Raw genomic sequence first — 16,586 nt, forward strand, 5'->3', positions numbered from 1 at the left:
GCTGGCCATATTGCCACATTTTCCTGACAGCATTGCAGGTTTGGCCTGGCGAAGCAAAGCTGTGAGCATTGTCCATCATTACTCCACCGCTATGTGCCACTGCAGGCCTTCTCCAGTCCGGGCACTCGGTCTTCTGGTGCAGCACATGATCCAGGCGAGCGCCAGGGGCTCCAGCCGTCACCTCAATCTGGATTGGCCAGCGAACCGTTGACTCTCTTCTCAACGGCCACCATTCAGCCTTTGTACTCCGGGGGTGCCCCCCAGCAGCCGACCTTGAGGGTATGGAAGACCCCGGTTCCTCTGACCAGCCCTTCATTCTTGCGTCCACCGTCGCTGACTCCCTCCTCCCTCGGCTCTGGTTCTCCGGTCCTCGAGGATGAGCAGGGGCCGGCGTTGCCATCTTCGTTCTTCAGGCAGGTTTCCCAGGTTCACGCCAGACAAGCCAAGCCTGCTTTTGGGGGAAAGCACAACTGCCTTCTGCAGCGTGACATGGCGGTCTTCTGTGATGTTCTGTGATACTGATCACAGCAGTCAGTCTGTGGTGTAGTTTAGTTTGTTGTTGATTTGCTTTCCCCATTTTTCTTCTTTTTTCCTCTTCCAAGAGTTGAGGATATGCCAAGCCCGGGCTGCCGGGCATGTTCGTCCGGAACTGCATTTTGCAACATGTTTTTGTTTATATTTTATATTCAAACGGTTCCTATTTGATCAATGATCAAAGAATCAATCAATTCACTATACAGAGAAATGTGAGGCGTTGCATTTTGGGACGTTTAACAAGGGCAGGACTACACAGTGAATGGTAGGCCTCTGGGGAGTGTTGAGAACAGAGGGATCTCGGAGTGCAGGTGCATGGTTCCTTGAAGGTCGAGTCGCAGGTAGATAAGGTGGTCAAAAAGACTTTTGGCACATTGGCTTTCATCAGTCAGAGTATTGAGTATAGTTGGGAGGTAGACAAAAAAGCTGGAGAAACTCATCGGGTGAGGCAGCATCTATGGAGCGAAGGGATAGGCGACGTTTCAGGTCGAGACCCTTCATCAGACTGATGTGGGGGGGGGGAGCGCGGGAATAATAAAGGAAGAGGCGGAGACAGTAGGCTTTGGGAGAGCTGGGAAGGGGAGGGGAAGGAGGGAGAGAGCAAGGACTACCTGAAATTGGAGAAGTCAATGTTCCTACCGCTGGGGTGTAAACTACCCAAGCGAACTATGAGGTGCTGCTCCTCCAGTTTGCGGTGGGACTCACTCTGGCCATGGAAGAGGCCCAGGACAGAAAGGTCGGATTCGGAATGGGAGGGGGAGTTGAAATGCTGAGCCACTGGGAGATCAGGTTGGTTAATGCAAACTGAGTGGAGGTGTTGGGCGAAGCGATCGCCAAGCCTGCGATTGGTTTCACCAATGTGGACCAGTTGACACCTGGAACAGTGGATGCTATAGATGAGGTTGGAGGAGGTGCAGGTGAACATGTGCCTCATCTGGAAAGACTGCTTGGGTCCTTGGATGGAGTCGAGGGGGGAAGTAAAGCGGCATGTGTAGTATTTCCTGCGGTTGCAAGGGAAAGTACCAGGGAAGGGGGTGGTTTGGGTGGGAAGGGACGAATTGACCAGGGATAGTTGGGAGGTCATGTTGCAGTTGTATAAGACGTTGGTGAGATCGCATTTAGAGTATTGTGTTCAGTTCTGGGCATCATGTTACGTATAGGAAAGATATTGTCATGCTTGAAAGAGTTCAGAGATGAATTATGCGGATGTTGCCGGAACAAAGATTGTTCCCGATGTTGGGGAAGTCCAGAACAAGGGGTCACAGTTTAAGGATAAAGGGGAAATCTTTTAGGACCGAGATGAGGAAAACTTTTTTCACACAGAGAGTGGTGAATCTCTGGAATTCTCTGCCGCAGAAGGTAGTTGAGGCTAGTTCATTGGCTATATTTAAGAGGGAGTTAGATATGGCCCTTGTGGCTAAAGGGATCAGGGGGTATGGAGAGAAGGCAGGTACAGGATACTGAGTTGGATGATCAGCCATGATCATATTGAATGGAGGTGCAGGCTCGAAGGGCCGAATGGCCTACTCCTGCACCTATTTTCTATGTTTCTATGTTAGAGGGTCTAAGTTATAGGGAGAGGTTGAGTAGGCTGGGTTTCTATTCCAGGAGGATGAGAGGAGATCTTATAGAGGTGTATAAATTCATGAGAGGAATAAATCGAGTAGATGCACAAAAACTCTTGCCCAGAGTGGGGGAATTGAGGACCAGGGGACATAGGTTCAAGGTGAAGGGGAAAAGATTTAATAGGAATCTGATGGGTAACTTTTTCACACAAAGGGTGGTGGGTAACAAGCTGCCAGAGGAGGTAGTTGAGGCTGGGACTATCCCAACATTTAAGAAACAGTTAGACAGGTTCATGGATAGAAGCAGTTTGGAGGGATATGGACCAAACGCAGGCAGGTGGGACTAATGTAGCTGAGACATGTTGGCTGTTGTGGGCAAATTGAGCTGAAGGGCTTGCTTCCACATTGTATCACTCTATGATCTTAAGTGTGAAGGTCTGATACCGCCTGACCCGCTGAGTTCTTCCAGCACTTTGTGTTTTGCTCAAGATTCCAGCATCTGCAGTTTCTTGTGCTCCTGTGCTCAATTCACCTTCAATCCCTATGGCCACCCCTGTTTTTGCACTATTAGAGACACTCCTCTCCTCCACCTTCCTTCCAGTCTAATGAGCTTCGTCTGTCTCCTTCCCAATTCAGTAAAAGGATTTTGCCCAGTTCTTCTCTTCCCACTGACCTGCTGAGTATTACCAGCACTTTGTCTTTATTTCAGATTTTCAGCATCTGCAGTTTATTTGAATTTCTTGTGTTTACCCCCAGCGATTGGATAGAGTTGAGTTAAAAGTTTATTTTGAAGCAAGGTATTTTCGAAGAGAAAAAACTTTTATTTTGGCAATAGTGAAGGTGGTGTCAAAGTCTTGAGATTACATTATAAAATGTATTGGCTTTCACACAGAAGTGTGGTTGCACTGCTTTTCATGGACCATGAGTAGCTGCCAGCATGTCTTCACATTTTGGCAACCTCTTGTGGTTCTAATTGGTAACGCAGTGCTGTTTTCAATTTGTTCCATGCATTTTTAGACAAAACCTTTTCGCTGCTGTATATTTCAAAAACCATATCATTCTTGAGTGGCGCAATTTGTTGCTGATTGAAGGACTATTTCCTTTTTCGCTGGGAAATCAATTATGAGATTGGAGAGTTTGCTTGTTTCGGAACTGATTCAAAGATTTTAACAGCAGAGACGTCACACTGGAGGCTCAAAGAATAAACTAAGACCGTGTGGCTTTGCACACACTGTATGTTGAGCACTGAAATAAAGCAAGAGAGAAACCCAGCTTTTCCTTAATAAGCATGAGGTAAAATGAAAGAAAGTAGAAGTTTAGATAGATTAAAGGTTGAACTATGTTGTTTGTACAACATTTTCATGGTACGTTTACGCAGTAAATTTCTTAGCTGCATAGAATATATGTAGAAGGACAAGGATTGTTAAGGTTTTCAGATTATAGCCATTGGTAAAGGGGAAAGCCAATGGAACATGCAAGCCTAAATGGAAAGGAAAGCCATGGAGCATTTAGGAGTCTTCAGGTCAGTGGTACAGAAACTCAACATTGAGCCCTGTTTAACAGCTGATTTGAAGGAAGTGTTGGTTGAGGTCCTTTCATAGATGTGATACATGATCTGCCCTTTTGGTGCAATCATGTCATCAATCACATGGAAGCATAGCTTCAAGGCAATGGACTTAGATTACAGGTTAATCACCAAACACAACAGTGTTCTTTTCCATCTGTCTACAGATGTGTATGAGGTTACAGAGCACCTTTGGCAATCTCGGTGACAACACCTTAGAGGAACTCATTATTGTTTTTGCACTACTTCAGACTCCACGACAAATATTTACATATTTCTGCTGTTTTGTATTCATTGTTGTGTTTATTGTTGTATATTTTCTTTGCTGAATGAGCTTCAGGCATTTTATTGCACTGTAGTGTAAATGACAAAATAATATGAATCTGAAAATTGTTAATCATACACTGGAGAAAAAGTAAATTACATCAATTGAAATAAACTCTCATGAATAACATGAATGTAAAATGAATAATGCCAATAGAAGTTTGTTGTGCTAATGAAAAAATGTTATTTCCAGTAACAGAATTCAATTAAACGGATGTAGTGTAATTTTAAGAACCAAGGAACTGCAGAAGGTGGTTTCCAAAAAAAACACCAAGTTCTAGGGTAACTCAACGGGTCAGGTAACATCCGAAGAAGTTGTCTATGTCCTCCAGATTTGCTGCCTGACCTGCTGAGTTTACTCCAGCACTTTGTGTTTCTGTTGCGGTGTGATTTCAAAATGATTAGCAGAAAGAAACATGGTTACTGCAGGCTTATGCAGTGTGAGTACTATTGAAAAATTCTTCTTTACATGGAATTAAATTGTACAGTTATGTTTCAAAATGGACTATGGAAAGCATAAGAAATATTAGGAACATTTATAGGTGAATTTGTATTTTATTTAGAAATAGAGATTCAGTTAACTCAACAAAAATAAACGATTCAATGAGAGTAATTATTTAGGTGAGAAATTACCCAGGCACTAAACAACAGTTTGTTAGTTTTTTCTATCTGTTTAGGAAATGTCTTCAGTTCTCCTAAGCAGGTCAAAAATGGAACGTTTCTCTGGAGACTGATAAACAATAATAGATAAAAAATAAAGCATGAAGTGCTCAATGAAGCTCAGTTTGCACAGAGGAAATTTAATGGGAAATAGTTACATTGGTTGCAGATGGACTTGTTTCCTGAACCTCATTCCTGATAGAAATTCTAGAGCGGTAAGAGATTTATACATCAGATTTACTCTTAGATAGAGAAGGTGAATTAAAGGATTTGTTTGTTTGACTGCACTTAAACTCAGATGATTCTGATTTCCATGTCCATCTGATTTTCCCCTTTCCTTTCCTTTTTTTCAAAATAGGCTATTTTTATGATTCCCACCAACCCACCGCCAACATTCCGGAAGCCAGAGCTTTGGTCAGATGAGTTCACGGATTTTGTAAAGAAGTGTCTGGTGAAGAATCCAGAGCAAAGAACAACTGCCACACAACTGTTACAGGTTTGGAAAAATGTTTTTTAGTGAACCTTGGTTAATGTTATGTTGTGTAATGAATTTCCAGGTCCGAATTAGGTTTAAACAAACACTTCAGCTTTCATCAAAAGGAAGCCTAACCAGTGGGTGTGGATTGTATATTTGAGGACCCAGACTTTAATATACAGTAAACCCTTATTATAAGGTATTATCATTGTACGTAGTTGAAATCAGTCACATAAATACCTTGGCTACATGAGCAGGTCAAAGGCTGGATATATCACTCACCTCCTGACACCCAATGCCTTCCCACCATTTACAAGACATATCAAGTCTACAATGAAATACCGTCCACTTGCCGTGATGAGTGCCGCATCCAGGTCAAAGCAAACTGTTTGATGAAGACCCCATCGACTGTTCTAAGCATTGATTTCCTCCAACATATAATGTATGTAGTGTGCAACAAGGCAATTAATCAACGAAGCTATCCTACAGCACCTCTCAGACCATTAAGGAAAGGGCAGCAGTTGTGTTGCACAGCATCACCTGCAGGTTCGTTTCAAAGTCGCAGTGTTGGTAATATATCACCAATCCTTCATCGTTAATGGTGGCCGATTAGGAAAGGGGGAGATGCAACGAGACCTGGATGTCATGGTACACCAGTCATTAAAAGTAGGCATGCAGGTGCAGCAGGCAGTGAAGAAGGCTAATGGTATGTTAGGATTCATAGCAAAAGGATGTGAGTATAGGAGCAGGGCCGGTGCTAGGAATTGCGGGGCCCAATTAGAAAACTGATGGCGGGGCCCCTACTCTAGAAAAGTAAAAATTTATGTATGTTTATATTTCGTGTAGTTTCGGGAATTTTAAGGCAAGCTGGTTGGTGATTGGATGCAACCCCCCTAGAGACAGCGTTTGATTGGCCGCCAAATAAATTTGTCAAATCTGTAACAAAAATCGCTGGTCGGTGCGAACTCAGTGGACTATCTGGTTGTATCTCCAAACTAATCTGTTTGTATCTCCAAACTAATCTGGTTGTATCTCCAAACTAATCTGGTTGTATCAACCAGACTATCTGGTGGTATCTCCAAACTAAACAGTATAACATGCAGGTACATTCATTTAAAATTAAATTCAGTGATTATTTCACATGATTTCTCACTGTGTAAAGCTCAATATCTGACCAATTTCTGTTTAACACGTTTGGTCTGCCGTGAGCATTTTTCGTTGCATCTCGTTGCATCTCCCCTTTTTCTAATCGGCCACAATTCAGATAATAGTCTACTTTCCTGTTTTTGCCACCAAAGTGGATAACCTCACATTTATCCACATTATACTGCATCTCCCATGCATTTGCCCACTCACCCAGCCTATCCAAGTCACCTTGCAGCCTCCTAGTTTAGAGGGGTTTAAACGGTTTAGAGATGTTTAGAGGGCTTCAGATGGGTTCAGGTGTGTTTACAATTGTTTAGAGGGGAATAGGGGGGCTAGAGGGGGTTTAGAGGTGTTCAGAGGGTCCCAGAGGGGTTTAGAGACGTTATAAGCCCCCCGTGAGAAATTGTATTTCTCTGAAATTGAAGATAGACATAAAGCTGGAGTAACTCAGCAGGACAGGCAGCGCAGCGACTCTGGAGAGAAGACCCTTCTTCAGACTGAATTGAACTTGCGTCGGTGAGAGTACTTGTGATTGTCTGAAGAAGGGTCTCGACCAGAAACGCAACCCTCTCCCCAGAGCCGCTGCCCGTCCTGCTGAGCCACCTTCAACTTCAGAGCCAAACAAAAAACACAGAGTGCTGGAGGAACTCAGCGGGCCAGGCGGCTGCCTCACCCGCTGGGTTTCTCCAGCATTTTTGTCTACTGCAAAACATCAATGATTCCGGGAATGCTGAGGGGACAGGGTGATAGAGAGGGAGTAGGAGCGCTAGAGAGAGACAATATGGGGAGCGGGAGAGAGAGCGCGGGAGAAAGAGGGAGGGAGGGAGGGAGGGAGTGAGCAAAAGACAGAGAGACACAACCAAAGATCCGCTATAAGATCTTTGGACACAACGTGGGTCGGTAGGTGAATGACTAACCTGCACACCAGGAAGAAGCCCCTTCTCGCGGTCCGGGGCCCTCACTCATGATGGTGAGTTAAATGAAATTCTCAACGTGTCATCGATCTACATTCCTCAGTAAATGTAATTGTGTTTTAAACAAGTATTAATGACGCCGCGTGAATTTTATTCAAAGGAACACAGCGTCATTAATACTTGTTCAAAACACAATAACATTCACTGAAGAATGCGGATAGATGCAGATTCATGACATTGCATAACAAGGTGTTAAGTACTTACCGTTAAGAAGTGCTAACAGCACTAGTTAACAAATCGTTTGTGTATGATGGCCGTGCAGCGGTTGTTATACATGTTCGTTTAAAAAAAATCCGGATGGCGAATTTAAAAAAAATCTTTATTTAACAAAGAGAATTCGTATTTCCGTACGAAATACTGAACATTAGTGCGGGGCCCCGCTTAGGCGCGGGGCCCAATTTGGAGCAATCGGTCAAATCGGCTTAACGCCGGCCCTGTATAGGAGCAGGGAGGTTCTACTGCAGCTGTACAGGGTCTTGGTGAGACCACACCTGGAGTATTGCGTACAGTTTTGGTCTCCTAATTTGAGGAAAGACATTCTTGCCATAGAGGGAGTACAGAGAAGGTTCACCAGACTGATTCCTGGGATGTCAGGACTTTCATATGAAGAAAGACTGGATAGACTCGGTTTGTACTCGCTAGAATTTAGAAGATTGAGGGGGGATCTTATAGAAACGTACAAAATTCTTAAGGGGTTGGACAGGCTAGATGCAGGAAGATTGTTCCCGATGTTGGGGAAGTCCAGAACAAGGGGTCACAGTTTAAGGATAAAGGGGAAATATTTTAGGACCGAGATGAGGAAAACCTTTTTCACACAGAGAGTGGTGAATCTGTGGAATTCTCTCCCGCAGAAGGTAGTTGAGGCCAGTTCATTGGCTATATTTAAGAGGGAGTTAGATGTGGCCCTTGTGGCTAAAGGGATCAGGGGGTATGGAGAGAAGGCAGGTACAGGATACTGAGTTGGATGATCAGCCATGATCATATTGAATGGCGGTGCAGGCTCGAAGGGCCGAATGGCCTACTCCTGCACCTATTTTCTATGTTTCTATGTTACTGGGTCTAATTCCTGGAAATGTCTGCCCAATAGCACTGTGGGGATAGCTTCAATGGAAAACTGCATCAGTTCCACTTGTTGTCTCACCACATCTTCTCATGGACAAATTACAGATGGGTAATAAACGCTGGCCTTTCCAGCAGTGCTCAGATCTTAACAATGAATATTTAAAAAAAAATAGCTGCAGCCATCAGACTGCAGTAAGGCATTCACGATGCTCCCAGAATATGAGCATATACCATTTGAAGTCAACTTTCCTTGTAATCACTGTCCAGAGTTTACAATGACATTCAGGCACAGATCACAATTACAGTGGAGTGAATTTGTCCTGAGACTTACAACAGAAGATGATTTATTAGCCTGATCCTGTGCACAATTGGAAAAGTATGCTATATAGTAACATTGATTCATTGTTATACCATTCAGTGTTCCCCTCCAAAGACTTATTAGAGTTCACATCTTCATTATATTGTCAACTCCATGTGATCTCACTCAGGAGGTCTGCACAAAGCAAAACAAATGCAGCCCAATTGAATTCACATTAAGGTTGTCCAAAGGTCAATTTACATGGTGAGTTTGAGGTAACCTGCCAGATTCCCACAACTTTGGGGATCTGGCAGGTAATTTGCTTGTAACTGTGAGCAACTCTGGGATTTTCACTTGAACGTGGAAGCCCCCAAGTTGCAGTCAGCAATTTGCCACAATTCTGCCGACTGTGCTCTGATGTTGGACAGAGTCCAGCATGTGGTCTCAGCACTTAGCAAGGGAATCGACACTAATCTCCAATGCAGCGACTGCCTCCCATTCATTTCAAAGGAGGATTTGGCCGCATATATGTTAATTTAAATGTTTTCTTTTAAAATCAGCATTTTCTAAAAAAAGTTTGAACTGCCTGGGATCTTTTTAAATTTTTTCTTTCTTGGAGAGCAGTTTTTTAAAGTGTTCTAGTTTTTTCTTTTAAACTGATTTTGAACATTGGAAATGTAAAACATTGTAAGTAATTTCACAGCTTTGACAACCAGCTAATGCTTAATCAGATGCCAAAATGTTTTCATTTTGTTTTAGGAATAAAATTTGTTCTGGCACTCTCCATCCAACAGGAGTGCAACATATTGTGGAAAGTCGTAGGGTTTAGCTCCAAGGACTATGGTCGCTTCTTCACCACAAATCCTTGTTGTATGGATCACTCCAGGTAACTGCGACCTTCATTTGGAAGACAGCAGTTAGAACAGGTAGTTGCTGTTGACCTCAAATTCTTGGTCAACGACAATTCATCTAGATCAAATTCACGATTCACATCAAATAATTTAACTCAGCACTGGAGAAATTAACACAAGTTAGTCTGTGTTTGCCTCAAGGCGAAAGCAGGGAAGTTCTTATTCTGGCATGGAGTCATATAGTGAGTGTTTTGGATTATTTTAGCTGTTGCAACAAATCCAAATTTGTGTCTGAATTTCAAAACGACTGTAGAGTTTATAAAACACAGACCTCATGCTTCACGTTAACAAAGTTTGCATATCTCATTCCAGACATAGAGGCGCTGCAAGTTGTTGAATAAGGATGTAAAGATAGATTATCATGAATATATTGGTTTTCCCTCAAGCAGTCAGTGATGACATAAACAAATTGGTAAATAAGCAATATTTGGGGAGGAGACGTACCTGGAGATATGTGTCTCTGAACATGCAGTCCTTACTTTTACATTATTTATATAGGAAAGCAGTTATAGTTCTTTTGTTTCAATAATATTCACACCACAGCTTTTAAAATGTGCCAGCAAAGCCATTGGTCAATTGAAGTAAAGCATGCTCAAAGATCAAGATCAAACCCAAAACTCACGGTCTATTGTGCAGAGCTACTCCCACCATCCTTTAAACGTCTGAGAGCTGAACAACCTACCGTGAGCAATGAAAGGCACTGGAAAAATACCACACCAATGCTATTTTGACAAAATTCTCTAAATGCACCAGGATGATAAGTGAAACGTTGTCAGCATCCTCTCCGAGATCAACATTCCCAGCACAGTGGAGTTCATTACTCAGTTGGCTGACCATTTCATTGCCACATCTGATAATAGACTGCCAAAACAAACGCACTATTCCAAGCACTATCATTTATGGAGATGACTGGCTGGGCAGAGAAAAAGATTCGAGCAAGTCTAACCACAACCATTCACAGTGGAGAGTCCTGCATAAGATCTGGAAGGGGTGTCAGGGAGCCCTGTAGCACAGACCCAAGGTCTATGGCCCAATTCCTCCATGCCATTCCAGTTGCCCATCTAAGCTTGGACCTTTTGCCTGCATTTAGCCCATATTCTTCCAAAACCTTTCCTATCCATGTACCTGTCCAAATGTCTTTTAAATATTGTTATTGTACCTGCCTATAACAACCTCCTCTGGCAGCTCATTCCATATACTCACCACCCTCTGTGCAAGAAAACTTGTTCCTCAAGTTGCTATCTTTTCCCTCTCATCTTAAACCTATGTCTTCTTGATTTCCCAACCTTGGTGAAATAAAACTGTGTGCATCCACCCTATCGACTTCCCTCATGATTTTTGTATAAGAAGGAACTGCAGATGCTGGTTTAAACCGAAGATAGACACAAAAAGCGGGAATAACTCAGATGCGATCTTATAGAGATGGATAAAATCATGAGGGAAGATATACACAAAAAGCTGGAGTAACTCAGCAGGACAGGCAGCATCGCTGGAGAGAAGAAATGGGTGATGTTTCGGGTCGAGACCCTTCTTCAGACCCTTCTTCTCGAATCTAAACGTCACCCATTTCTTCTCTCCAGAGATGCTGCCTGTCCTGCTGAGTTACTCCAGCTTTTTGTGTATATCTTCCCTCATGATTTTATCCATCTCTATAAGATCACATCTTGGTTTCCTACATTCTGGGGAATAAAGTCCGAGAGAGCCCAACCACTCTCTTTTTACTCAGTCCCTTAAGTCCTGCCAACATCCTCCTAAATCTATTCTGCACGTTTTCTAGCTTAATTCCAATTTTACCATGGCAGGGTAACCAAGCTGAACACACTACTCACCAATATCTTGTATAACTACAATATAACATCCAAACTTCTATACTCAATATCATAAATGACGAAGGCCTGTATGCCAAAGGCCTTCTTCACCATCTTACCTCACTGTGAATCCAGTTTCTGGGGACTTAGTACTATACTATACTCTGCCACACTTCCCAGAGCTCTTCCATTCACAATGAAAGTCCTACCCTGGTTTGACTTCTCAAGATGTAATAATAATAAGCCAATACTAATCCTATCCCTCAGAATCCCTCCAGTAACCTTCCTGTTACATATGTTCAATATACTGGTCCAGGGGTGGGGAACCTTTTCATGTTGGAATGCCGCATCAAGTTAGCTGTAATCTAATAAGGCCGCATCCAATAAACTTCAATTAGATATACTTCAAAATGTGGCCGTCAGTCGGGGAGGATTATTTAGTTGAATCTTCTTTTACTCTGGTATTTTAAATACGTTCATTTTAAGATTTAAATTAAAATAATAAAAGACGAACAAAAACATATAATAAAAATAAAAGGATTTGTTCTACAGGCCGCACTTAATGGCCTAGAAGGCCGCAGGTTCCCCACCCCTGTATTGGTCTATGGTCCCACGATTTATTTTTAAATAAAGGCTGAACATAAGCCATCGTCCAGTTTTACGGCTAATTGATGCATATATCTCAACCAGGGATCTCTCAATTTCTTCTCTAGCTTCCCACAGTGATCTTGGATATAACTAAACTGCAGTAGCTGGGTGTGTCTTGTCATTGGCGGCAGACTCAGGGATGAGCTCATGGCTGGGTCAATTGTTACCCTCAGGATATGAAGCTGGGGGACTTGGCGATAATGTCATTGAAAAGCAAGGGCAAATATTTGGACTGTTTCTTATGGGAGTCATTGCGTTTTTGAGGTACAAATCTTACTTAAATGTATTAGCCCATGTCTGAGGTTAGATATAACTCTTAGGGCTAACAAAATCAAGGGATAAGGGGAGAATGCAGGAATGGGGTACTTATTTTGGATAATCAGCCATGATCATATAGAATGGCGGTGCTGGTTTGAAGGGCCGAATGGCCTACTCCTGCACATATTTTCTATGTATGTTCTCTGGGTCTTATGGCATGCAGTTGTGGCCATAATATTTGTTGAGCGATAGTGATTAGAATTGAAATTGCACAATCATCAGCAAAGTTCTCTACTTTCAAACTAATGATGACTATCAGGCCATCAATAAATGAAGATTATTGGGCCTTGAACACTGCACTGAGGAACTCTAGTTCAGAGGCTGGGATAATGGATCTCTGAAAATCATAGGCATCTCACTTTTCCTGAGGTATGATTCCAGCTATATGCATTCACTTTGATGTCTATTGAGAGTTTTATCTAAGTGCCTTGATGTCAGAGGCAGGTACTCTCACGTTATCTCTCGAATTCAGTTCTTTGGTCTTTGTTTGTATGAACGTTGTGATGATGTCCAGATTTGAGTGGACTTTGGGAAACCAACACTGTGCATCAGTGAGTAAAGTGCTGCTTGATAACGCTTGATGAGAAATTCCATCACTTTGCTAGTGAATGAAAGTGTCCAGATCAAATACTAATTAGCCAAATTAGATTTGTCTTGCTTTTGCTGAATAGGATATGCCTGCGTAGTTTTCTGCTCTACTGGGTAGATACCAGTGTTGTAATTATACTGGAACAGCTTGGCCAGAGGCACAGCTGGTTCTGGCAAGGTCTTCACTATCACAGCTGGATAGTCCCATAGTCTTTGCTATATCCAGTACCAACAGCCTTTCACACGGACTGAATCAAATTGGTTGGCAGCTGGCTTTTGTGATGAGGAAGTCAAGAGAAAGCCAGTGAATCATTCATTTGCCACATCTGGCTGAACACAGTTGTGAATGCTTCTGCCTTTCCCCTTGCAATGCTGGGCTCTGCCATCATTGAGAGGGGGAACGTTCTTATATCCTCCTCCTGTTAAATTGTGGGTTGACATCTACATTGGTGTGCAGACTTGAAATTGGGTGGGGGTGGGGAGGGGTAGAGGTAGAAGGGAAATGTATTTTTCAAGATACAAGATACATATATTCGTCACATGTGCCAATTGGCACAGTGAAATGTGATCACCGTACAGCCATACAATAAAAATAAAGAACACAACACACAATAGAGTTCAACATAAAACATCCCCACACAGCAGAATCAAAGTTTCCCACTGTGAGGGAAGGCACCAAAGTCAGTCATCTTCCTCTAATGTTCCTGATGTTCACCCCTTGGTCGGGGCCTCCAGAGCCCTCTGCAGTCGCCGCTACAGGCGGCCCGCCGCTCAGGCCCACTCGCCGGGATGTTGGAACTCCGACGTCGGAACGGGAGGCCAACCTTAGCGGCTTGGACCTCCAAATCGTCCGCTTCCCACCGGAATCCGCGGCTCCCGACGTCCCCAGGCCGCGCCGGGCGGAGATTCACGCAGGCGGCCCTCGGCAAAGGGCCCCAGGGACTCCGCGATGTCGGTCAGCGCCATCCGCGCTGGGAGCTCCGCGAACCACAGCTCCGTGATGATGATGCTGCAGGCCCAATGCTCCGGAGCTTCAAATGGCGATCCAGGTAGGTATCGCTCGTTCCGCGGTGAATCCAGCGCCGCGCCGCCGAAGCTCTGGTCCGGTCTCCAGTAGGAAAGGCCGCTCCGATCCAGTGGTAGGCCGTGAGGAGGGGGGCGAGGACGCGACTTGGAGAAATAGTCGCATCCCCGCCAGGAAGCGACTGGGAAGCGATTTCCCCCTTACCCTGCCCCCCTCCCCCACATAGAAAAACTAAAATATCCCCAAAAGAAACTGGTTCAACAAACTAAAATTTAAAAAAGATGGAAAAAAAGGGACAGACTGTAGGCAGAGGCACCTTCAATGCGGCGCCCCTAGCGGTATTTAGTCATTGTAATTAACCTATTTATTTTGAAGACTTATTGGAATAGTGTGACGTTAGGTATTTTGAACACAAGATTGAATACATTTGTTAGAAGACAAAGTAAAGACTCTTTTTGAAAGAAACAGGAAAAAAGTGGAAATATTTCACCTCTGGAAAGAACACACTGGTAACGACATGAAAAAGAATGTTAACAGCAAGAGAGTCAATTGGTGTGGATGTAAAACTTAGACAAAGTCTATTATTGACAAGTCATCCCATCAAATAATGGAAAGTCGTAATGAAATAAAGACGTTAAGGAAGTGAAAGATTGATTTTGATATTGGTTTATTCTTGCCATGTGTACTGTGACAGTACCCTTTCCCATAGATGTCAATCTGATCCCCATCACTGGCTGACTGAATAACATCCTGAGCTTTTATTGTTGAAGGTTTTTCACTGATAGTGCAGCATAATCTTGGAGGAATGTATGATTTCATGAATGGTATGCAATCATTTATTGATTTAGTATCTTAATTAATACCAGCTGATCATCTGCATTTGTTACTGCAGTTTGTGATCATCTCAGAGGAAATTGTACATCTAGGTTACTGAATGACTACCACACCTTTGGAAGTCATGAGGCAGTGCAGCAAGGTTGCTAGAATGACAGCTGGACTGAATTAATTTGAAAAATTACATGTTAGCTTTATATTTCCTATAATTTGGAAGGTTAAGGGATGATTTCCTGAAGGTTAACAAGGGGAGTTGAAAGGGTAGAAAGAAGAACAACTATTTTAGCTGGTTGGAGGTTTCAGATCTAGGAGATTGTAAACTAAGCATGGGAGCAGGTGAAATTAAGAAGATCTAGATGTGGTGATAGATTTTTAGAGCTCTTGGCATCATGGTGTCAAGACAGCAACCACTCCCTCAATGTCAGCATAATGATGGAGTTACTCATTGACCTCAGGCAGTGGGATGGAGTACACACCCCAGGCTGCACCAATAGTGCATAAATGGAGATGGTCAAGATCTTCAAGTTGCAAAGTGTAAATATCACCAACAGTTTGTCGTGGTCTAACCACATCAATGATACGGCCAAGATAGCACACCAAGACCTCCACTTTCTCAGAATTCAATGTCTCAAATGTCTCCAGTAACTCTAATGATTCTGTACAGAAGAAAGCATCTTATTGGAAAGCAGCACAGCTTTGTGTGGCAACTGCTCTGCGGAAGACTGCACAAAATTGCAGAATTGTGGACAAATCCCAGTTAATCACTCAAATGAACCTCCTCCCCCACCCCAATAGACTGTATCTAAACAATGTTGCCTCAGGAAAGCAGCCAACGTAATGAAGCACCACTCGCATCTCAGTCATTCATTTGTTCTCTCCTCTAACTTTGGGCAAAAGACACAAGAGCTTGAACACCAGATTAAGGAACTGCTTCTACCCCACTGTTCAGGCTCTTCTATAGACCTCCCATATGCAAAAGAAGTATTCCCGGTCTTCAAATCTACTTTGTTACGACCCTTGCACTTTTTTTTTTAGTCTACATTGTAGCTGCAACACTTTATTATGCACTGTTTTGTATTACCTATTGTATGGTATGATTGCACTCGTATATGGTATAATCTGCCTGAAAGGTGGGCAAAACAAAGTTTTTTACTTTATCATGATAAATGTGACAATAATAAACCAACACTAATACCAATTATCATACATTAATGGTAATATTTTTCTAACACGTTATGTTCCCAATCAACAATGATTGTGAACAATCAACAGTGTCAGCTCTGATAATGCAGAATTTCTTCAGCTTTCTGCTGATGTGCCAGCCTAGATTTCTCATTCACGTTTTTTTGGTAGAATTTGAACCAACTTTCTGGCAGACGAGTGATGCTGAGTCAAGTTATCAGATGACTAATGTTGTGTTTCATAGCTTGTTTTCTTCAGCCATTAATCGCATGAGTGAATGCCATTTTTGTAGTACTCCTCGGTAAATAAAAATCTATTTTTTAATCAGGTTTCTTGGCTCAAGAATCAAGAATCAAAATCTTTGAAGGACGACAGATGGCACAATGGGCTAAGTGTTCGGCTGACAACCTGAAGGTGGCCGGTTCGAATCCTGCTTGGAGTGTGTACTGTCGTTGTGTCCTTGGGCAAGACACTTCACCTACCTTTGCCTGGGACTAGAGACGGAAATTAGCTACTGATTGGCTACAATCTCGCATATTTTTATTGTGGTTCCGTTCCTTACCACAAACTGTTAGTAAGGATTCAGTGCCTTTTAAGCCTCTGGAGTAATATTTTTCTACATTTCTCTCTAGAAACAATGAGAATTCTGACACCCTGTCCCTGTCAACCTG

At 42.9% G+C, this 16,586-nt stretch overlaps 1 protein-coding gene across 1 annotated transcript in view; it reads left to right on the forward strand.

Moving 5' to 3' along the window:
• stk3 (serine/threonine kinase 3) overlaps nucleotides 1-16,586 on the forward strand; it is a 313,612-nt gene that overhangs the window by 188,312 nt on the left and 108,714 nt on the right. The window contains exon 7 of the mRNA XM_033019460.1: nucleotides 5,006-5,143. Within this exon, the coding sequence (XP_032875351.1) occupies nucleotides 5,006-5,143 (138 nt within the window). The remainder of the gene's footprint in view (nucleotides 1-5,005; nucleotides 5,144-16,586) is intronic.

This window comes from Amblyraja radiata, chromosome 4, assembly GCF_010909765.2.
Source record: "Amblyraja radiata isolate CabotCenter1 chromosome 4, sAmbRad1.1.pri, whole genome shotgun sequence".
Lineage (NCBI taxonomy): Eukaryota > Metazoa > Chordata > Chondrichthyes > Rajiformes > Rajidae > Amblyraja > Amblyraja radiata.